Source organism: Phytophthora cinnamomi (genome assembly GCF_018691715.1).
Source record: "Phytophthora cinnamomi strain GKB4 chromosome Unknown Contig81, whole genome shotgun sequence".
In the NCBI taxonomy this organism is placed as follows: domain Eukaryota; phylum Oomycota; class Peronosporomycetes; order Peronosporales; family Peronosporaceae; genus Phytophthora; species Phytophthora cinnamomi.
In genome coordinates, this window is record NW_027151014.1 from 915284 (window position 1) to 938249 (window position 22966).

Here is a 22966-nt window from a genome sequence, read left to right on the forward strand (position 1 = left end):
TGATAGCTCTGTCGACAAATAATATTTGTATTAAATAAAAAAATCATTATCTGTGTAACAGTGGAGGTCTACGGGTGGGCCTTCAGCAGGCACATGTACGAGATGGACGTCATGTGCGCGGTGAACGCGACGTGCTTGACGAACGCGACGTGCGTGACGAGTGCAGCGAGCACGACGAGCAGAGAGCGAGTTTGTTGGGGATGCGTTGCGGGAACGCTAAGGAGAATCAGACGTGCGAGTGGCACGATCGGAGGACGCGCGTTGGTGGAGAGCGCGACCGCCGTGCTGCCGAGCGCGTTGAAGTACCTCCAGGCGGTCGGTTGAGTAAACGTGCGGACGAGTGAGGGTGACGGCGTAGTGAGCGCCCCACTTGCGAATTGGACGGGCGACGGCGTAGTGAGCGCCTCACTTGCGAATTGGACGGGCGACGGCGAAGTGAGTACCCTACTTACAAATCGGACGAGTCGAGGTGAAGGGTCACTTCTGAATCGGACAAGGGAGGTCGGCAGCGAAGTGAGCGCCCCTCTTACGGATTGGACGAGGTGGAGAGAGAGCTCCCGAGCCGAGAGTAACTGAGAACGAGTGTGGTGGAGGAGACGCCACTGTGGGCTACAAGTGCGGCAGCAAGCGGTGCGATGAGTGGGTTCCAGGCGGCGTACGACGTGGGTGGAAGCAACGGCGGACACTGAGGTCCGGGGGGGGGGGGTTCAGAAGGGTCACGTGCGGGATCTGGGGACAGTCAGCGTGCTACTTGAACGCGTGCGAGTGGTTGTACGAGGACGAGAACGAGTATAGTGTTGGCATTTGCTAGCTCTATTGAGGTTATTGACTAATCTCTTAATAAAATTGGAACGAACGCACGAGGCGGGCGTTCCGGCAGGGGGAGATCAAGTGGATCTCTGACGGCCAGTAATGTGTTTCTACCTTTTTGATTGGTACTAGGTGTTCTGAGCTCCGGCGTCGACAGGTAGGCAATTCAATTTGATTGTTTCGTTAGAGGCTGCTCATATCGATTTCGGCCCCCGCCACGGGGCCCCATCGGTGAGCTTCCAATTCCACAATGAGCTTCTACGACTAGGGTCTACTTCTGGTACTAACCTACTTCAATGTTGACACAACAAGTCTTGCCGTCCTTCAATGACAGCACGTGACGCCACGCTCGTGGCCGCCACTGGTGTCGAGCATGACAAATGAAGGAGTGTGCCGCTGAGCTGGTACCACCCAGAACACTAACGGAAAATGTCAATTAGTGCACTGTATACAATCGAATTGAACACACTTTACTCTTAGCAAGGTACACTATTAGGAGGAGGTACACTATTGCCTAGGCGGAATCCTCGGAGTCCCAAATCGTGAACTCGTCCAGATTTTCGAGAAGATCCTCTTCAACATCGTTGTCATCGGAATCATCGTCGCGAGAGAGCCACTTGCGGTAAAATAGTTCTCCATAGACGTCATGGCGACTGATGTGCCAATCTTGGTAACAGGGAACGAATCCTGCCGCTACCACAGACCGAGTAATAACGTTGTCAGGCACATCTTTTCAGGCTGTTTCCACCCACTGAGTAACGTCTGTAACTTGAGGCTGCTTCGGGTTTCCACCTTTCGTGTACTGCACGCGGTCCGACGATTTCCATTCGTTAATGATAGTCGAAAGTTTTTCCTGGCAGCCCTTGCTGGGACCTCTTGGTGCTCCTCGATCCACGTGACGACCCCCTTCTTCTCCGACATGGTCTTGGCGAGGCGAAATCCAGGCATGGTGGCGTTGATTGGTTGGCGCAGGTGCTTGTTGTTGACAGCGAATTGAAAACTGACAATATTTTCGATGTTGTACTCTAGGATGCCAACGTGAGGTATACTAATTGGCGTAGGTACAATAGGAATTGTATAGTCAATGAGATGATCGGATTCTACAGGGGGTATTCTATTTGGCACCGCAATACTAATTGGCGTTTTCCGTTAGGTCGTCAGCGACTTGGCTGGGAACACCAGTGCGGTAAAGGGTTGCTGCTGGCATTGGTACAGTTTTTGTTTTTGCCGTGACAACAGTAGAAGTTATCTATCGTCGGCCATGCAATATTATCTAAGCGTCTTGCAATGTCGTTGTTGCCTTGACTAATTTCTCATAGAGGTCGGTTTGCTATCACCTCGTTGTATTCGCTTCACTGCGTAGCGCTGAATGAGTCTGTCACGGCGGTGGCTGTCGACAGCACCGCGTTATAAAATCGGAGCTACAGTGGCAAACCTTTAGCGAGCACACTGGGATGCTGAAAGTCGTCTCACCCTTGCCGACACCCTTGCCCGCCGCTCATGTATCCCTCGTCGTTGTAGTAGCAGAAGAAGAAGTAGGCAGGAACGTTTTGTACCTTCTTCTTTACCACGTTCGGTCTCTCCGTCACATGGACGCCGTAGTCGGCCGTCAGTGCCGCTCTTCGTGCCGGGATTGTCGAAACGCTCAAGCGATATGGGGCACGTCAGGACTGCCACCAAGTTTGGCGATGAGTGTCTTCCTGGGTTCGCGCCGTGTCACTAGCTTGCTCCAGAAGCTTCGCTCGCTCTTGGTTAAAAGCATTCCGCTACTCTTGCAGCCGTTCACTCGGATCTGAAGTTGAGCCTTGCGCTTCGGCTTCCTGTCAACTCTCGGCGTACCTACACCTGGAGTCGAAGCTCCAGCCTTAATCGCCTAAGTTGGTGCGTGTACGCCCTCTCTTTCGAGCTGGATGCCCGCCGTCTTGGCCACCGGTGCGATGGCCTTCTGTACGGCCATGTGAACTGTGCTAATGGCCATCTCGCTGCCGACCAGCGCCTTCTTCGCACCTTGACCTGCAGCCCATAGCTTGCTTTCGTCGTATGTGAGGATGGTCACGGACTCGGCCTTCTTGAGTAGCTCGTCCGTGGCGGGGCGAACTTGGTGTAGACCAACATGGCCGCAGCCCGCTCCGAAGCTGGGTGGTGATGTAAGCTGTTCCGCACCAACACCAAACTTACTGTCAAGGTCTTTGATGTTGCTGGGTCGACATCATTCAGGCTGATGTGGCGCGAAGGTTGCACCAAGTCGAGTTACGCGCACACAATTAATCCGCCCCCCCCTTTAATTCTTCGGGTGTTCCCAGTAAAATAATTCCTGTTTTTACTGTAAACGTTAGCGAAGCGTAATCCTTGGAGTATCCGGGTTGGGGTGACTCCCTCCCGTGGAGTGGCGCAGTGACGCCGTCCTCGGGGGCGCTAATGCGGAAGACGCGAGCACCCCCTGTTCTACCAGCCCTCGAGCTTCACGGGCTTGCTCCTATTGCGCTGCGCCTTCCCATCGTCCTCTCACAGCATCAGAATAGGCTGTGTAGCCATGTATGTGGCCACACTTCATTTCGTGTATTGCACACCAACACGTGTCTGTACACAAAAAAAAACTCAATAATCTGCAAAATGAGCTCTTCAGTCAAGCGCGACCGGGAGTGGGAGGCGTCGTCGTCGGGCGGCACCAGCGCGGCCCCCGCGGCCGACCCGGAGTCCAAGCGCCCGCGCATCTCCGCTCCGTTCCCCCCTGTTTCATTCGAGGCCTCTCCCGCCTCTCAGCGCCCTCTATTGACGTCAGGACAGCGCCCAGAAGCTCACCCTATGGGCGTGCTGGACGCCATCCGCGCCAAGCTGCAGAGCACCTCCGACCCCCATTTACAGGCCCGCCTTCTGCTGCAGTACAGCTCGGCCGCGGTCTCACCCGGCGCCAAGACCGCGGCGGCCATCGACTTCCTCTTCTCCTTCCTGCAGCAGAATCAGACGCAGGCCGAGAGCGACGGGAATCAGACCAGCAAGGACGCCGGCAGCAGCGGCGCCATCGTCGTGGGCGCCATCGTGCGCGGCCTGCGGCGGCTGCTGGCCGTCAAGCCCGCCGTGGTGGAGCCCATGATCCAGGTGGACGCCATGGGCGAGCAGCTCATGCAGTGCATGAGCGTGGGCGAGGACTTCAAGCTGCGGCGCGACATGCTGCGCATCGTGGTGGACTGCCTCATGCTCACAAGCAAGTTCCAGCAGGTGGAGGCGCTGCTGCACGTGTGCGTGCAGGACCACGACGCCGGCATGCAGGCCATCTGTCTGCGCGGATACCTGAGGCTGCATGATGCAGGCCGCTGCTTTGCGGCGGAGACGGCGTCGGCCCCGGGGGCGAAGGACGCCGTGGCGGACCATTTCGACCGCCTGGCGGCGTTCGTGCTCTTTGCACAGAACGAGGAGGTGCGGGTGCTGGCGGCGCAGGTGCTGGTGGCACTGGCGGATCTCCACCCGCAGCATGAAGTTGCGAGTAGCAGGTTTTTTCCGACGTCAGTGAACAAGGCAGTGACGAAGACAACACTGTTTTTGCCAGAGAAGGCGTTCTATGTGCTGTGCATGGCAGGTAGTGACGTGTCGGATTCAGTGCGCGTCGAAGTTGCTCGCTGTCTGCGTGCGTTTTCGCGAGTGCTTGCGAGCGAGGTGGTGGAGCACGCTGTGCTCAAGACGCAGATCGATGAAGCTGTGGTGGATGTCCCGCCTGAGATTGTGGAGATGAACACGCGCCGCATGATGTCGAGTGGCGTGTTGCTGTCACTGCTGGAAGATATTGATGTGGATGTGGCGGCTGAAGCCTCGCGCACCATTTTACGATTGTGTGAAATGGCTACGACGCCAGATGCTGGTGTGGGGCGATGGAGTCAACGAGCGGTGGAACGAGCCATTACGGCGCACTTTGACGCCCTTCCTCGTGCAAGTGTACCGAGCGCCGCAATGCTGTGTCGCGTGTTAGTGAGCTCGCTCGGGGGGTTGCTGGCGTGCCGAAACTCGCTTAACACGAAGACTGATTTTACCATCTCCAGCGCAGATTTAAGCTGCCTGGTTCGCAGCGCTACCTCCGACTCAGATAGTAGGATCAAGTCCGCGGTTGTCGATATCTTGCTTGCGCTGCAGTGCTGTGACTTGTCAAGCGCATGGGCTGTTCAGCGCATTGTAGACTTTGTGCTCGACAGTGTGACATCCACTTCGTTCGATCGCTCTTCAGCAGACAGCGACAGCGAAGACAACGACGGCGCTGACTGTTGGGACAAGCGAATTCTTGCCGTAGTGCGAGATCTCGGGAAAAAGTGCTCGAAGGTGCTGAACGCTGATGTTGCTTTGTCAGACCGCATACGTCAAAAATCATCCCTTCAGCGTAGTGACCAGTGTCGGTTTTTGAAAAGCGTATGCCAAGCACTGCTTGGTCATGCCGAACTGCCACCGGACAACCAATCGAAGGACATGAACAAGTCTCCATCCGACGTGTCGAGCTTGTTTTTCTTAAAAAGCCCACCTACCAGCGCACCCCTCGTTGCCTCACGAACGGCCTCCAGCGTGTCGTCTCATGTGGCTAGTTCGATGGACATGTTGCGAAAGTCTCCAGTCGATGGAAGTATTGCCGATTACCTCAAGGCGGTAAGATCCACGATTGATTGCTTTGCTGGGATCGTTAAAACGTTCGTGATGTCACTGATTGTGTTGTATGGTTAGATCCATCGACTCCGGACTGCATTCGCGGTGGATGATCTTGATGTTTCAGTTCGGGTCGCGGATGTTATTGTGCGTCTGCGCCAGCATGTGCATTCGTTTCCTGATGCCTCAGCCGGACCAGCTCCTACTGCGCACAAGTATGTTTCCATGCAGGCGATGCTTAGCACCAGTCCGAGTGTGAGTTCTGGGCACACGAGTAGTGTAAATGTGGGCAACCAACGTCAGAAAGAGGCGCAAGCGTTTGCAAGTCTGCGTCTCCCCACGGATCTGGGAAAGGGCTGCCAAGAAGTGGTTGACGTTACCTCAGATATCTACGTCAAAGCGTTTGCTCTGAGCTCATTGCCCCGCACAGAATTGCTACAGGTACTGATTACGACCATATTTTCATCATGCTGTGGTGTTCCGCAACTAATTATTTGGTGCTGGTGTGTTAGTTGATATTACTTGGCCGCGTTGGACTCGTGCTCGCATTACTGCAAAATTCCAGCGACAGTTTGCTCAGGATCGAAAAACTTCGATGGATATCCAAAGAAGCAACTCGTCTGCGCTTCCTTGTCAGTGACAACCAAAGCCAAGACGCGATGTGGTTGCCAACACAGTTGCTATCCGATGTTAGCTCCCTGGACGATTTGAAGCGTGCCTTCGTGGTTATCGTTCGCAAGGCGTGGCCTACGGCGCTAATCGAAGCTGCAAATGGACGATTTTCGCGTGCGAATAGCAGTTCCTGCGTTCTCTATCGACATCCTGCTATCGCTCATGCTTCGATTCTGGAACCAACTACGAGTGTGGGTGCGAAGCCTGAACCTCGAGAAATTACAGCGAACTGGCCGTTTGAGCAGCGCGTTCGATTCTTAGTGACGAACGTGCGGGATGTCACTCAAGTGTACGTCAAGAGCGTGCTTCCCAATGGCGATGTGGAGTACCATCATGTACCAACAAGTCGTATCTGCAACCAAGGCCCGCGAAAGCACATGGTTGACCACACTATCACACTAACGGTATCACCATTTTCGGATCCGACCGCACTCACCGTGGCAGCGTGCCTCGGGCACCCTACATTGCCCGGCAGTGTTAAGGTAAGCTTGTCATGTCTTGGGGACGGTTTCAAGTTGGGGTGATGAATTGACTTATATTTTGATTTAACATTGTATACGCAGCCAAACACCCCTGGATCCGGAGAAACAAGTCCCCGTATCTTCAAAGAAATATCGACATCTGTTCGTGTACCAATTTTCCACCGGACAAGCTCCACACTGAGACATGCAGCGAAATCGTCGACTGCATGATTAGACATCGCCAACTTTTTAACACGATCTAGTGATGCAAGAGCTCGTAGAGCAGGATCGCGGAAGCAACGCTGACGTTGAGCGAGTCCACGCGCGTGTCTTCGTCTGTGGCTTGGCCTGTGTGGCAGTAATTACAGTTTGAGTAAAGCGAGCGAAGTTTCATCAAACGTTTATCAAACATGTCCGTTCGTACCAGGGATGATAACGATGTCTTGGCAGCACTGACGAATGCCCTTGCGGAGCCCGCGGTGCTCGTTGCCCTATTCGGCAGTGTCAACGATAGATGAGAGATTTATCTCTATCGCTCCAGTAAACCCAAAAGCAAACATACCATAACGAGGATCGTAGGCTGGGATCCAGCTGACAGCTTGGTGGACGTGATGGAGTTCGGTCCACTGCTGGCGCCAACGACACGCCAGCCGAGGTCGCCACTGACTGCAAGCACTTCATGCAAGTTCCTTGCCTTCATCAACTTGTCCTACAGCACCGTTACCCGTCAGCAAAAATCAAACCGGTCGGGAATCAGCCAAACCGACAAAAGCTTACATTCGCGACCATGACTTCCAATGCACCGACGGACGCACGCGAGACAGCAGGAGACAACGGGGCGCTATTCCGATCGCTCACAACAACCGCCGAGCAGCCCAAGAAGTGCGCGGAGCGGAGGATCGCCCCAAAGTTCTGTGGGTCGTGGATCTCGTCCAGCACCAAAATCACCGGCGAGCGTTCCGAGTCCGTGAATACTAAGTGCACCATTCAGAACCCCAAAACAGTCAGCAACCACCCCACCTTACCATTCCACCTCTAGCCCAACCTGAAGGTTCCGCAGGCTTGAACTCCTTGAGCTGAATCGGGGCAGCGTCCAACACCACACCCTAGCCGCCATTTCACCAATATCAAATATGAGAACCCCCACTCCCCCACTTCATGTCAAGGGTCTCTCTCACTTGATGCGGCTTGTCCCCTGTAATATGGTTCAGCATCCACTTGCTCGTCGTGTGGACCAGCACTCCTTTGGCCTCCGCCAGCTCCTGGATGCGCTCCAGGGCGCGCACGTCCGCCGCGCTCTTCTTCTTGGGGCGCTGGCCGTCCACCGCCGTCCGCTCCTCCCGCACGTATAGCGCGTGGGCGTCTCGATGGCCGCTCTCCAGCGCCTGCAGCACGCTGTGGATGCCATAGACGCCCTCGCCCGCCAGCTGCGGCACATCCACGCCGTCGTTGGTGCGCGTGAGGGGCGGGCGGCGCTCGTTGTCGCGCCAGCGGCCGCCTCCGCCTCTGCGGTCACCTCTTGGGGGGCCCCAGCGAGTCGGTTTGGCCCCACGAGAACGCGGCGGAGAAGACCATTGGCTGTCCGAGTAGGAGCTCGAGGAGAAGCACGCAGAGAGCGAGCGCGGCAGCGGGGAGCCCGCAACACCGCGGCGTAGGAGGAGCGAAGTGAGCAGCATCTAATTGATTGGGATCACGTTTCGAGTGATAAGGTTTGAGGGTATTAACTTTAGGAAATCAAACTTCGGGTAAGTACGACTCACAGAATCTCGAAGTTATTATACTAGGTCGTCTGCGACTTGGCTGGGAACACCAGTGCGGTAAAGGGTTGCTGCGGGCACTGGTACAGTTTTTTCTTTTTGTTGTTATTGCCGTGACAACAGGAGTTATCTATCGTCGGCCATGTAGTATTATCTAAGCGTCTTGTAATGTCGTAGGAAAATTATTGCTACCAAGACAAACTTCTCACAGAGGTCGGTTCGCTATCAACTCGTTGTATTCGCTTCACCTAAATGTGGAAACGTGCTTGCGTAGTGTTTTAATACTACTAGTACTACCCGCATTCCGATGTTTTTCGTTCCACGATATTAGTGGATAATTTTCATACTAAGTCATGGCAAGATACACTGCTGCAAATCTCTTTCGGCGACAGGACGAGAATGTTATACTGGGCACTAGAAAAATCTCGGAACCCTCAGTTGCAAATAAATCCCCTCGTATATTAACTCTTAATATGCCTGTGTGGCTGTGAAAGACTGCGTAGCGCTGAATGAGTCTGTCACGGCGGTGGCTGTCGACAGCACCACGTTATAAAATCGGAGCTACAGTGGCAAACCTTTAGCGAGCACACTGGGATGCTGAAAGTCGTCTCACCCTTGCCGACACCCTTGCCCGCCGCTCATGAATCCCTCGTCGTTGTAGTAGCAGAAGAAGAAGTAGGCAGGAACGTTTTGTACCTTCTTCTTTACCACGTTCGGTCTCTCCGTCACATGGACGCCGTAGTCGGCCGTCAGTGCCGCTCTTCGTGCCGGGATTGTCGAAACGCTCAAGCGATATGGGGCACGTCAGGACTGCCACCAAGTTTGGCGATGAGTGTCTTCCTGGGTTCGCGCCGTGTCACTAGCTTGCTCCAGAAGCTTCGCTCGCTCTTGGTTAAAAGCATTCCGCTACTCTTGCAGCCGTTCACTCGGATCTGAAGTTGAGCCTTGCGCTTCGGCTTCCTGTCAACTCTCGGCGTACCTACACCTGGAGTCGAAGCTCCAGCCTTAATCGCCTAAGTTGGTGCGTGTACGCCCTCTCTTTCGAGCTGGATGCCCGCCGTCTTGGCCACCGGTGCGATGGCCTTCTGTACGGCCATGTGAACTGTGCTAATGGCCATCTCGCTGCCGACCAGCGCCTTCTTCGCACCTTGATCTGCAGCCCATAGCTTGCTTTCGTCGTATGTGAGGATGGTCACGGACTCGGCCTTCTTGAGTAGCTCGTCCGTGGCGGGGCGAACTTGGTGTAGACCAACATGGCCGCAGCCCGCTCCGAAGCTGGGTGGTGATGTAAGCTGTTCCGCACCAACACCAAACTTCCTGTCAAGGTCGTTGAAGTTGCTAGGCCGACATCATTCAGGCTGATGTGGCGCGAAGGTTGCACCAAGTCGAGTTACGCGCACCTGGCTCCAACAAATTGCGTCAACTCGAGTTACGTGTTACGTGGTACGATAATCCGTTGGTACTGTCCACAGTGGACAGTACCAACGGATTATCGTACCACGTAACACGTAACTCGAGTTGACGCAATTTTCTCGCCGCCATTAGCTTTGTGGAATGTTTCCCCATCAACTTAACGGCTTGGTTATATGTGATTGACAAGATCTGATTGACTTTGCATTTCTTGATGGCAGTTTGTAACATTTCCCGCCGCCCAAGTGAAGTCTACGAATTCTATACCATCAAATGTTGCTAGTGATGTTTCGGGGGACGTAGTGGCGACGGAAAGGAAGCCCTCAAATGTTACCTGCCATATTTCAGGGGAAGTAGTAGCGTCGAAAAGCAAGCGTGTGCATGATAATACTGAGCTTTGCAGCATTCAATCAGATTAGGGGTCAATGTGGTTCATTTGGTAAAGGTCAAAGGCATGAAGGTGCCTTGCCTTGCTTGAGGGGCAAGGTGCCGAGTGCAACCACTATCACGGATGGTGGGTGGGTTGAATTCCTACAACTACTCCGATATGGCAGGCGTGGTGCTGGACGCAACGCTGGTGAAACGTCCACAGCACTTGTACGGTGGCGCGGTCACTACCTGAATACTGGCCTCAACCCCGATCGAGGTCAAGACACCTGAGGACGCCATAACTCCAAGATGAACGTCAGCGGCAGCGCGGGGGGGGGGGGCAAGATTCCTGGTCCAGGATCGGCGTTGGCCAGCCCACCTACCCATTTTCTGCACAACTGGACTTTTGGGTCTTCAATTTGAGGCCTTGGTCGTCATGTCTTCCTTCTGCTTCAAAACATCTTTTCCCCAGCTTCGTCCGCTTGCTCATTCCGCCTTGCTCCAACGCTACGCTCACTTCGCGTGGAAAACTACCAAGCAGCCCATGTAGAGCTGCTTAAAAGGAAACACAAGAGAGCCCTGTACATGCGGCCAGCCACAAGCGGAGAATGTCTATCGCGAAACAGTATTCGATCAGGAAATCGACACAATCAATCTTTACAACAGGACCTGTTTAGATACAACTGAAATGCCCTGCGTCCACAAGTTCAAGCAACTTGACCACGAAAAGAAGCCTCCCAAAAAGTGTGGTTTCATGGACACTGGCGTATCGAGAGCCACCACCACAAGCAATCGTGTTCGAACCAGATAGTTGTGTCCATCATACTAAAAGGCAAGATTTCCATTTACAGTGGGGGTGCGCGTAAACTCCGGTAGTAACAGCAATGACGAAGCAAACACCGAGGTCAGTCATGCTGGTGCAGGTTTTGTGCCCCGAAGCTGCTGCTAACGGTTTTGTTGTAATTCGTGAAGGACCGCGTTCAACTGACCATTGCCGGTGTTGCAGCTGCTGTGCCCGTACATCGGATGCATTTCACGTTGTCGAGAGCGTTCCAGCTCGTTCCTCCGCTCCAAAAACAAGCAAGTTAACCGCTAGCTGCCGGACCCTCCGTAGCGCTTGGACCCAGCCACATTCTTAAGCGCCCATTTGTGGAGGACATTTGCAAGTGCCAACTCTTCAACTTGGCCTCGCTTAAGTGTATGTCTGCCTCGGAAGCAATATGTAGTTGGGTCATGCGCGAGCTCCATATACCAGTTGGAGTTGTCGAGCCACACTGCATCAGTGACGTGAAGTCGGCTCTTCATGTACAAGTCATGGTGAGGGTCGGGGAGGTTACCGTTTGCATCCGCCATGACAGTATGCGAATAATCTTTTCCACTTCGCTTGTCAAACCATGGGTTCGACGTTGAGGGAGGGAGGGTCTTTTCGGACTGCTTGCACGGGAAATAATTCACACAACTGAGGCTCCCATTCGCATTGTGGTGATAGTGGGCAGATGCGCGCTCTGTCTCGCCGTTCATCAAAAACTTGAATGGTATGATCGCCAACTTTGTATCGAATTTGTCGTGTGTCAACCAGTAGTTGAATATTGTGACGTCAGATCCACCAGGTGTTGCAAGTAACATCTGAAATTGTTCGAGTAAAGCTGAAGGGAAAGAGATGGCTTTTCTTAAACCTTTTGCGTTCGCATCGAGAGTATCCGTGTCATACCCGAACACGCGATGACAAAAATGAAAGAAATGTGGGCTCTTCACCAGTGCAATCGGCCATTTTGTGTTTTCAAAGTAGAGAGTTGGATGCGTCGATTCATTCTCAAATCCAGGGGGGTCTTCACTGTTACTAGACACAAAAAGCCCAATGTGCTGCTGTGGTTCTTCTGCCATAATATCATTCCAGGTATGGCTTGGTAGTGCCTTCGCAGCCTCGTAAAGCGTACTCATCACACGCCTGGTTTCTTGGTGCTGAAGGCGCATAAAAGTCGGAGTAAAGTAGCCCGCGTACGAATATTCATCGGAACGACACGCGTATTGAATAACAATAGCGCTCAATGATGCCATGCCCGATGATCCAAGCAGAGTAGCCAAAACCTCAGCCGCACCGCCGGAGTAGCATGAATCCAGTACTACGACAAGGAACTTATTGGAGTAACTAGCCACCTCTTCCAGCCAATAAGATGCAATATCTTTGATTCCAACGAACAGTGGAAAGCCTTGCATGTTCTGGGGGAAAAGAATTCCGTCACCGACTTGGAACTGAAATTTTGACGGGTTGTCACGTGTAACACGTGAGAGATATCCAAGGTGATTCCATTCCACGATACCGTGTTCGCCTTTTTGATTTTCATATATATACTCAGCAAGTCCGGGTGTATTTAGCTCCTCCGCATCTTCTTTTGAAATTCCATGACCGGAGTACGAGCAAACATTGATCTGAAGAGCTTGCTCATTTTTGCGGTCGTACGCCCCCATCAAAGTAGAAACAAGATCCAGTCGTTGTCCAGATTCGTCCGGGTACGTCTCCTCCAAAATGTGTGTCCCTTTGAAATTTGCCTTTGCAAAACGTAGCCAGAGCTCTTTATCCTGATCTGTAGCAATGAGATCTTCAGTGACGTCAGCGTCGTTCGTAAAATATTCTGGAAAAGCCAAAGGAAGGCAGCGAGGACCTTTGATGGGGTCCTCTTGGCCAACACACCGTGTACCCAGAAAAGACAAGTCCCTAGACTGCTCTAAAGCACCGATGATTTTCTTGCAGTCGGATTCCGTGAACTTCAATTTCTTGATGAGCTGGATCAACTTCCAACACGTTGGAGTAGATGCTGCAGTCAGACGAAGGCTGGGAGAGGCGTCCTCGCTGTCGCTAGCATCTTCTTTGTTGTCATCCTTCTCTTCATCACCACTTCTGCTTGTTTTCTCTTCGCTGTTGTCGTTAGCTGTTCTCCTCTTTCCTTCGTTCGGCAGCATCTTCCCATCGGCATCGCTGCTCGTTGCAATCTTTCCGTCGGCATCCTCTTCCCCAAGGCGCTTCATTCTCGTCTGGCTTATCGTGATACACCAATCGCAGTGACGGTATTAATACTGGGAACACCCGAAGAATGAGGGGTGCGACCTATAGAACGTTTGTTCCCAGTATAACAAACGTTCTATACGTCGCTCCAACAAATTGCGTCAACTCGAATTACGTGTTACGTGGTACATAATCCGTTGGTATTGTTAGCCATTTGTTTTGTTGGAGCGACCTATAGAACGTTTGTTCCCAGTATAACAAACGTTCTATAGGTCGCTAGCGGGGGCTGTCTGGGACGAGCCACGGAGAAGCCCTAGGTTGAGAGATGGCTTCACGTCGCAGCCTACTACAGACAAATGCAGGCCGTAGTATTTGTCGACGCTAGCTCTCAAAGACGATGGTTCTGCCAAAGTTCCCTGCGCACTGCCCACCGAGAATCCGCAGCAGATCGGAGGCTGTCTCCAACAAAACAAATAGCTAACAGGATTAACTTTGCGCGGATCCAGCATAACCATTGCAGTACGATGATTGCCTTACATCCACGTGTTTAGTTTGAAAAGCTGCTCGACATGATCAGCCCGAGCTAAGCAGTACCTTGCTGCACTCGTTCACTAACAAATGTCGTAAACCTACGCGTACACTGAAGAGCATGTACCACATAATATGTTATAACGCCTACATGTAGTGACTCGATGTCAGGAAGGTGCAACCTACTTAAAAGTATACCGTTTTGCGACACTTGCGATTTACAGATCTTGCTCATCAAGTGTGGCGATCCACATATCACGTTTGTCATCCGACCATCACTCACATCAATTCTCCCATACTTAATCGTTTCATGTCCCGTACGTAAAAATACGCCCGAGACCACAACGTCAGCCATTCTTCTATTGGAGCCCGAGCCACTACATCCACCTTACTTGTAACGTTCCTCCCCCTCCTCCCGCCATGGCCGAGCCCGCCGCCTCCTGCGTGCTGTGCTGCAACGCCATCGACAACTCGGCGCGCTTCAACACCGTGGGCGTGTGCAACCACCCTGGCTGCTGCAGCATCTGCGCGCTGCGGCTGCGCCAGCTCCTGGGGCAGACGGCCTGCGTCATGTGCAAGACGGACATGCCGCGCGTCATCTGCCTGCAGCGCGCGGACCAGAGCTTCGAGTCGTTCCAGGACTGGGGCGACAACATCGGGCCCGCGCACGTGTTCGACGAGGCCTCGGCCATGTTCTTCCTCAAGGAGGACTACGCCAAGCGCATCCGCAAGCTGCGCGACCCGCTGTGCAAGAAGTGCGGCAAGAAGTTCGCCACGGTGGCGGCCTTGAAGACGCACGTGCTGGACGTGCACCAGCTGCAGTACTGCGGCATCTGCCTCGAGCACAAGAAGGTGTTCCTCGAGGAGCTCGAGCTCTTCTCGAAGGACGGGCTCAAGAAGCACAACACCAAGGGAAACCCCCACGAGGGCTTCATGGGCCACCCGAGGTGCGACTTCTGCTTCTCGAGGTTCTACTCCACCACGGAGCTGTACGAGCACCTGAGGAAGAACCACTTCGAGTGCGACATCTGCCTCTACCAGCTCAACGTGCAGAACAGATACTACAAGGACTACAACGACCTGGAGAACCACTTCCGCGCCGACCACTTCCTGTGCGAGGAGCGCGAGTGTCTGGCCAAGAAGTTCGTCGTGTTCAAGTCGCACATTGACCTGCAGGGCCACATGGCCGTGGACCACCCGCACATCAAGACCAGTCGCAAGATTGACGTGCATTTCACGGTGCGCCGCGCCTCGCAGGGAGATGAAGACGAGTTCGAAGATCCTAGCTTGTTCCAGCAGCAGCCGTCGGGGAACAACACGATCAATGTGGCGGACTTCCCGTCACTTTCGGGATCGGACAGTGCTGCTGCTGGACCGTCGCTCTCGCTGTGGGAGAACCATTCTGCATCTCGCCGACCACGCGCCGAAGACTTCCCGGCATTATCCTCGAGCTCGGCTTCTCACAGAGCGGGATCGTCGTTCCGGAATGCACTGGCGCCGCCTCCGTCGGCAGCTCTTCGCGCGCACATGGACACCAACGGATGGGAGTATGAGAGCCCCGAGCTAGCCTCTGCAGCTGCAGTTCTTGGTGCGAACAACCCGTTGCTTGGAGTGTTGAAGCCGGCAAGGAAGAATAATAAGGGAAAGAAGAAAGGCAGGAAGACGGGCGGCGGCTTGGAGGAGAAGCTGGCCGCCCCCGCGCCTGCGGTTCAGGAAGAAGAGTCCGAGTCGGAGGATGACGAGCCTGTGGGCCCCGCTCCGTCGAAGACTGCGGTTGTGTTGAAAATTCGCCAGGTGCTGGGCAGCGACGCGAAGTACGAGGTGTTCCGTGAGGACTGCAAGCGATTCCGTCTGGGTGAGACGGAGACACCCGAGTTTTACGCTAAGATGCAGGACATGTTCTCGCCCGCAGACTTCTCGCAGCTCTTCCTGCCGCTGATGCGGCTGTCACCCGACAAGGAGCAGGTCGACACGTTCTTTGCCTATCACAAACAGTTGAACAAGCAGCGCGCGAAGGCCCAGGGTTTCCAGGAATCTACGTCCAAGCGCAACAAGAAGGCCGCCAAGCAGCAGCAGGCTGAATTGGAGCAGAAGGCACCAGCGCCGCGCCGCAAGAACCAACAGCAGCAGCCGGCACCCTCTCAGTCCGGCTGGGGCAATGCTCTCAAGGAAAGTGGCGTGAAAACCGCAACTGGGCGCAAGCCTGCAGCTATTGTACACAACACAAACTTGCGAGCGATGCTGGGCCGAGATGCGCAGCCTACGACGCAGTGGAGTTCGTCTGGAAGCTGGCAGGCCCCGCCACCTGCCGCGTCCAGCTCTTCTGCATACCCTGCACTAGGCCGCACACCTGCGAGCACGAAGTTCCAGAGTGCCCCCATCGAATCGTTTGCTAGTCTTAGTGTCTCCTCGTCTTCGTCGTCGTCGTCTGGATACGGTGCTGCGGCTTCAGCGTATGCGTCGACCCCGACGCCTGTGCTGCGCCAGATCACGCCTCCGCCTGCCGCGCCGACTTTCAAGTCTGCCAAGAGCGACTTCCCGGAGCTGCCCAAGGCCGGCAAGCCCGTCGGTGTGCAGCCCGTGACGCGTGCGACTTGGGACGACCAGGTGCAGGCCATTGCGCAGAACCGCGTGTCGAATTCCACCAACGGAGGCCGCGGCAACGGCAAGAAGAAGCAGAAGAAGAAAAGCATGTCGCTCCAGGAAATGGCCATGCACTTCGGTTAAGAGCTAGTAAAACAGACTAACAGAATAGAGACGTGCTGAAAGTGTGCCAGCTCGTGCTTCAATTCCGACGTCCACTTAACCGACGCTGCGTCTAGTACAAAGGCTTGCGTTATGCTTACGTTCTTCGAACACGACGCCACCAACGAGCGTCTCTCTTGGTTATACGAAGGCCAGCAGACGCTCTACGAACTGGTACATGTACCTCGCGGGTGCTTTGACAAGACTGGTTACTCAATGCCCAGCTTGGCCATAATCTTGTCGAGCTTGCTTTCAATAGCCGCTAGACGCGCCTCGACCGAGCTGCTGTTTCCATTCTCATAACTCGGCGTATGGCGCGGGGTCGACGGCGCCGAGCTACTGCTGTGCGTCGGCGGGGCCGATCCTCCTCCCGACCTCCGCGCAGCAGCCTCGCGGTTTTTCCGCATGATCTCCGCAAACCCTCCAGCGCCTCCATTCGAGGCAGCAGCAGTAGCACCACCACCACCACTGGAGCCTCCTCCACTGTTCTCCCTCTTGATGCCAGAGCTCGGGGTCTTCCTCAAGTTGCCTCCAGCCTGGATAGCCGCCATCATGGCGCCCATGCCGCCGCCTCCGCCCATCGGGGCGCTGCTCGCCGCCGGAGCAGCTCCTCCAGCTCCTGCTCCTCCGCCTCCTGCGCCGCCACTGGGGTGGTCGGCGAACAGCGTCTTCTCCACCGTCTTGACCTTCTTGAGCCTGGTGCCCTGCTGGATCTGGGCCAAGAGGCCTCCTCGGCCGGCGCCGCCCGTGGGCAGCGCTGGGGCCGCACTAGAGCCTCCCCCTGAGCCGCTGGACTTGTGCTTGGGCGGGGTTTTACTGGAAGAAGAAGAGCTGGAGGGCCGCGTCCATGTCGTCACCTTCGTCTGCGGGTTGTAGTAGTATTCCTGCAGCACATTCGAGCATGATAATGTTATGAAGAAGGTCAAGGGATCACTTTCGGTTTTCTAGCAATTTTGAGGGCGGTAAGAAGCGCTGAGGGGCGTGCGAGGTGGCGGTGGGTACGCGAGAGGAAGGGGTTGGTGGTGAGCCAGCGTACCTTGCCATCCTGCGTCTTGTACGACAGCCACGGAGCGGGGAGCGGCATGGCGACCTCGCGCTGGCGCTTTATGCTGCTCGATTTGACACGTTTCTGAGTAAAAAGGTCGAGTGATGCAAGCATATTAAATATAACATCTCGGAGTTAGCGTGATATAAGGTTATAGATCCATTAATATCCAGGATGTTTATTTTGATATAGACGAGTTTTGGCTACATACTTTGTTCGCTGAACACTAGTGTTCGCACACACATCAGCTGTATAGCAGACGCCGGCGTTTGCAACCTGCGCGTTTGTGCACAGCAAAGCCTACTCACGCGTTGGAGAGGTTTGTCGGAGTCATCCGTGAAGCTTTCTCTTTCTCTCTAGGTTAACATAACTGATTGGGTGGTAAGCGAACTCGTTGTTTTTCAATAAATTTCGCTGCGCGTTACGCAGATGTTTCTGATGGTTGCGTGCGTCACCCTCGCTGCTCTCCGGGGACGCCAAACTAGTGGCATCGAGCAACGAATTCGTAGCTGATTCGAGGCTATGGCAGGGTGCAAACAGGCAAACACAGGTGCCAACAAACACTTGCAGTTAGTTAGTGTATGGTAAAATTCACAGACATATTTGCAGAATACACTACTGAACACGCTAGAAAAAACGCGTTTGTGGCACCTCGCAAAATGTCCTTGAGTGGTGCATGGGCTTCCTGGTGATCATTGATCACTGATCACTCGCGTCTATTCAACTCTAGGTAACAGCTTTCTGAAAAAGTCCTAAACCACTGGACTATACGCGACTTGAGGTGTGCGATTTTCTATAGCCTGCGTTCCAGAGCTTTCCGCGCCAAATTAACCTACCTTGCCGCGAAACACAGTGGCGGCGAGGATGACAGAAACGACAATAAAGATACTCGTCAAAATAGCTATGATCAAAAGCTTTTTCCCCTCCGAAGAAAGACGGCGGACTTTCTCAGGGTGCTTTGCGATGAACGAGCGCACGGCAACCGCGTCCTTTCCTGTAAGCTTGGTGCTCTCGATCTTCTGCAAAGTCTTGGTCAGTTCAGGGCTCTTCTTGAAGAGATTTTTCAGTTTGCTGAAGCCCGCTTGGATCGACGCTCTTTCCTCCTCGTCGCGGTCACCTTCGGCGAGGGTTGTTGTTGCCGCATCGCTCCGTAGTTTCCGCTGTTGCGTGCCGTTGTCAAACAAATGTACCAAATTGTCGTTTGCCCCAACATCGGCTACAGCAGTAAGAGCCAGCAATATCATCAAATTGCGTAAATGCATCGTTGACCTGCTGGGGGTGGGTGCTGGTAGGCGGGCGAATTGAGGAATGAACTGGACGGCCTCGCCGTTGGGCGCGTGAAAGAGCCAGATATCTTGGTGTGTACCGCAATATCAAGCATCTGTACAGGATATCTGTATGAGTTCGAGCTCCTCTCAGTTACTAAACGCCAATACATGTAAATTGTGTATTGTGTATGCATTATACTGTGTAGTCACGCTTACGACCTTTTGTTGTGAACGAGTGGAAACCTTACTCTACACTAATCTTACGTGATTTGTTAGCTTATCGAATCAACACTCGGGGACGTTTACTGTATTTAAAAGGTGATAGTCGGGCTCGCGGATTAGCAAACCATTTTTCTGGCATACTTGTACCAAGCAGTACCCAGCAGCTACCCGTCGATTTAACGCCATTTGTCACGGAAAACAGTCGCAGCAAGAATTGTAGGGACGATGACCACGGTGCCACCCAGTAGCGCTGTGACCAGTATTATGTACCCTCCGTAGGAAGACGGCGGACTTGCTCCGGGTGTTTTGCAATAAACGACCGGACGGAGCCGGCGTTCTTTACTGTAATTTTGACACTCTCGAGCTTCTGCAAACTCTTGGTCAGTTTAGGACTCTCCTTGGAGAGTTGTCAGTTTGCTGAAACCCGCTGTAATAGTCGCTTTTTCCTCTTCATCGGGATCATCTTCCGCTGGGGCTGTTGCTCCACTACTCCTCAGCATGCCGTTGTTGTTTAGCAGTACGAACTTCACCACTGGCGTGCTTTCGCCAAAATCGGCGAGGCCTTCGCAGGCTGTCACAAATATAAGAGCCATCGATGCCTGACGTTGCGGCCCTGAGTCGCCAGCTCTTTAGGCATGCCCCCAACAACAAGATCGTCAAGTTCATCCCTCAATTTGATCGCAATTCTCGAAGCCCCGACGGCAAGTAAACATAGGACTATCTGCACAGGCTTGCAGCAACACTTCAAGCGTTTACGATTTTCCTTAGTTGACTGGGGCACCGCTCATCCAAAGTCTATCTTTCGCGATCGGTTAGGGGATTTCTGGGAACAGATTGTGGTAGTTTACGTACTGTTGATGTGAATCAGTGCTTCGAAAAACTTAGCTGCTACTAGCAGCTCATTCCCCGTGTGTTCTATGATAGGGATCGAAGTTGGGTGGGCTGGAGGCCCCAAGTGCCGAAAAATGCCCCATAGTGTAATGAGGGGTATCCGAACCCGGTCCCGAAATGGGTCGGATAGCCACAGGCATCCCCACCAGAGCAAGCCTCAAGCCTGGTGTGTGGGTCCTGGTCGCTTCAATCTCTCTATATAATAGGGATCGATAAGCATAATCGAAGCATGGTATCAACGAAGCGAGCTTGTTGATCACACCATGCATATTAGAATGCGATCATGGGTGTGACGAGATCAGTGAGGATCTCCTCTACTGAAACACATGCGCAAAAAGCTTCAACTTGACCCATACAAAATCGAAGTGCAAGATAGCGCGTACTGGATACATACACGCCAAGAATTCCTCTCTCGAGTTCGTAATGCAGGTTCTTGACCGATCTCAACAACCCTCTCTCAACTCCAGAAAAGGCCAGTAGTCGTCCCGACGAATCTTATTCAGCTAGAGCTCATTGACAAGATTCATGAGGTGGTTCGTCCACAGCAAGCTCTGGTGTGCAGCAGCCTGAGCATTTTTCCTCCATCGAGGCTGGTAAACTTCAGCTGCGTTCATTGAGAACTGCTACTTGTCGCACGGGATGATCTCCCCTAGCGACCCGTTCCAGTGCCTAACTGGAACCAAGCACCGGCCCATGAATCCATTTTGACGCAGCGCAGGGATGATTGGAAGTAGGCACGCGCCCTATCCTGAATGCCACGCCTGTGCTTGGAGTCGCAGTAACTCCCTGCAGTATTGGCGCCGCTAAAGAAGTGCGAGAACTCCCGGTTCAAGCACCATTTGTTTTTGGTGTCACGGCGTGCTCAGTCAAAAGTGAGTCGGTAACGGGCTGTCACCTTCAGTAAACCAGGTCATATCCCTGCCAGGAGGAATGGTTGAAGCCGCAGCATCTATCCGACTAATGCTGCAGCACAGTACAACGTGCACGACACTAACTACAAAAATATCACGGGTCGGTGGGTTCGAGTGAGATCGTCCGGAACTGCCATCGGTAACTTCAGTTTTGGATCGCAACTTGACGAACAGTCCCACCTGACCACGTTCGCTCATCCAACACTTATCTTGAAGCCTCGCCCATCGAAAACAAGGCAGTGTTTGACATTCATGGCGGATCTGAACAATATCCTCGAGTAACTAACGCAGTTTAGCGCTGATAAATGCTCGCCTTCTGGCCCCCTGGTCCATGTACTGGAAGCCATTTTGACAATCGTTTCCGGCGACTAACCGAATCCATCCTGTGTTGCCGTGCCCGTCATTGGGAGCGGACACGTGTGTCGACCCAATTGGGGGTATTGTTGCAAAGAGCTGCTAGTTGCATCTCCCTGCGACGCTGCCCTGCTTCAGCAAAATCAAAATTCGTGTGATCGAAGCTGCGTGCGATAAACAGCCCCGATGCTCAGTGCAGTTATCAGGTTTAACGCTACGGAGCAAATACCGACACTCGAGAGCTGACCACGCCGCTACTCGGTTCGAGTATGGAGTTCGCCGCGGGCACCGCGTTCAACTGACCATTGCCGGTGTTGCAGCTGCTCTGCCCGTACATCGGATGCATTTCACGTTGTCGAGAGCGTTCCAGCTCGTTCCTCCGCTCCAAAAACAAGCAAGGTAACCGCTAGCTGCCGGCTCCGTAGCGCTTGGACCCAGCCTCTCCTGGCCACATGCTCTCCGCGGAGCGGCGTTCGTTGCGGCGAATGCGTAGCTGAGGAACACATTCCGACCTGAGTCTCACAACTCGATTCGACTCGCCGAAGAAACTTCCGACACACCACATAAGACACCACCATGGACGCAATCATACCCACCGTCACTCGGCTGCTGACCGAAGCAGACAGCAGTCTGGAGCACGCCTCCGTCGGCAAGATTATCTCCACGGGCTTGTTACTCGGCATCGTGCACGTGCTCACTGGCCCTGACCACTTGAGTGCTCTGGCTGCTATGGCAACCGGCGGCTCGTTCAAGGCATTCGCTCTGGGTGTCCGGTGGGGGTGCGGCCACTCTCTCGGCTTGTTGATCATGGCCGGCATATTCTTCGCCGCGGGTCAAACCATCAACCTCGACGCTGTCGGCGAGTACCTGAACTACGTCGTGGGCGTCTTCATGATCGCGTTGGGTGTTTGGACGGGTAGGAGCATCTACCGCAAATACCACCAAGCACTCGACGAGGAAAACCCCAGCTGCGACGACCTCGAGTACAACTTCGGCAGCAACCGCAGCTACGTCGACTCGGCTGCAAAGTTGCCAGCAGTTGTCGAGCTCAACCCGGAGTCGAGGCGCGTGGCGACTGCGGACACGTCCACAGCCAGCTCAGCCCCCGGTGGGCGGGTCGAGAATTCGCCGTCAAGTTCATTTTTCCTCGTGGTGAACAACAAAGCGGACAACGAAAGCACGGGTGGCAACGGTCCTGACACGCCGATGATAGCGCTTTCGCCGAAGTCGGACGGTGGATCGGAGCAGTCCAAGACCTTCAAGGAAAATTACTGCTCCAACATGAGCTTCGAGAACCCCATGATGCAAAGGGTACGCTATGTTTGAAACCGTGTAGTGCTGATGAGGAATTTGACCTAACATGTTGGTGCTGTGTTTTGACAGATCACAGCACTTTGCGTCGGAATTGTGCACGGTATTGCCGGACCCGGCGGAATCCTCGGGGTGCTTCCCGCTGTCGTACTGAACAACTGGGGCAAGTCGATCGCCTACCTCGGTTCGTTCTGCAGCGCGTCCATTCTCACCATGGGCGTATTCGCAGCCGTGTACGGCGAAGTTACGCGCCGACTGGGCGGCAGCTCGCCGAAGATGGACTTCCGCGTGGGCACGTGCTCTTCGGCATTCTCATTCGTTGTTGGCATCCTCTGGATCATCCTCCAAGCAGTGGGCGTGCTCGACCAGATTTTCGGCTAAGCGCCGACGGAGGAAGGTGGAGAGGTGCAAGGCAGGGCACAAGTAAGCCCAGGAGTGATAGTAAGTATGTTTTGTATGCCGCCAATGGAGTACAATGCTTGAAATCACACACTGCACCACTATCCGGATACAACTACTGTATTATCCATCCTTTCACATATGGGCTGGTCAATACCTATTACTTCTAATACTTTGAACCCTCCC

General features: G+C 53.9%; 6 protein-coding genes across 7 annotated transcripts; 3 read left to right on the top strand and 3 right to left on the bottom strand.

Moving 5' to 3' along the window:
• Window positions 1-3423: 3423 nt before the first annotated feature.
• Window positions 3424-6797, top strand: IUM83_12535 (uncharacterized protein; the record flags this gene model as incomplete). Its single annotated transcript, XM_067937165.1, has 5 exons — window positions 3424-4769; window positions 5376-5436; window positions 5512-5874; window positions 5946-6587; window positions 6669-6797. 5 exons carry the CDS (start codon window positions 3424-3426, stop codon window positions 6795-6797), a joined length of 2541 nt encoding a protein of 846 aa, XP_067785223.1.
• Window positions 6798-6825: 28 nt separating this feature from the next.
• Window positions 6826-8242, bottom strand: IUM83_12536 (RNA methyltransferase, TrmH family, group 3; the record flags this gene model as incomplete). Of its 2 annotated transcripts, none has more annotated exons than XM_067937167.1 (6): window positions 6826-6914; window positions 6991-7057; window positions 7129-7275; window positions 7425-7540; window positions 7612-7672; window positions 7745-8242. In XM_067937167.1, the coding sequence occupies 6 exons, from the start codon at window positions 8240-8242 to the stop codon at window positions 6826-6828; spliced, it is 978 nt and encodes a 325-aa protein (XP_067785177.1). The 2 variants fall into 2 exon arrangements, with proteins under 2 accessions (XP_067785177.1, XP_067785176.1); XM_067937166.1 differs by having other exon boundaries at window positions 7635-7672; window positions 7722-8242.
• Window positions 8243-9336: 1094 nt separating this feature from the next.
• On the bottom strand, window positions 9337-13129 carry IUM83_12537 (uncharacterized protein; the record flags this gene model as incomplete). Its single annotated transcript, XM_067937168.1, has 2 exons — window positions 9337-9598; window positions 12795-13129. 2 exons carry the CDS (start codon window positions 13127-13129, stop codon window positions 9337-9339), a joined length of 597 nt encoding a protein of 198 aa, XP_067785226.1.
• Window positions 13130-14054: 925 nt separating this feature from the next.
• Window positions 14055-16361, top strand: IUM83_12538 (Avr1b-1 avirulence-like protein; the record flags this gene model as incomplete). The annotated part of the gene is made up of 1 exon (XM_067937169.1): window positions 14055-16361. The coding sequence occupies one exon, from the start codon at window positions 14055-14057 to the stop codon at window positions 16359-16361; it is 2307 nt and encodes a 768-aa protein (XP_067785174.1).
• A 227-nt stretch (window positions 16362-16588) lies between these two features.
• On the bottom strand, window positions 16589-17463 carry IUM83_12539 (growth arrest-specific protein 7-like; the record flags this gene model as incomplete). The annotated part of the gene is made up of 2 exons (XM_067937170.1): window positions 16589-17263; window positions 17416-17463. The coding sequence occupies 2 exons, from the start codon at window positions 17461-17463 to the stop codon at window positions 16589-16591; spliced, it is 723 nt and encodes a 240-aa protein (XP_067785173.1).
• A 4183-nt stretch (window positions 17464-21646) lies between these two features.
• Window positions 21647-22762, top strand: IUM83_12540 (uncharacterized protein; the record flags this gene model as incomplete). Its single annotated transcript, XM_067937171.1, has 2 exons — window positions 21647-22381; window positions 22454-22762. 2 exons carry the CDS (start codon window positions 21647-21649, stop codon window positions 22760-22762), a joined length of 1044 nt encoding a protein of 347 aa, XP_067785359.1.
• Between the last annotated feature and the right edge of the window lie 204 nt (window positions 22763-22966).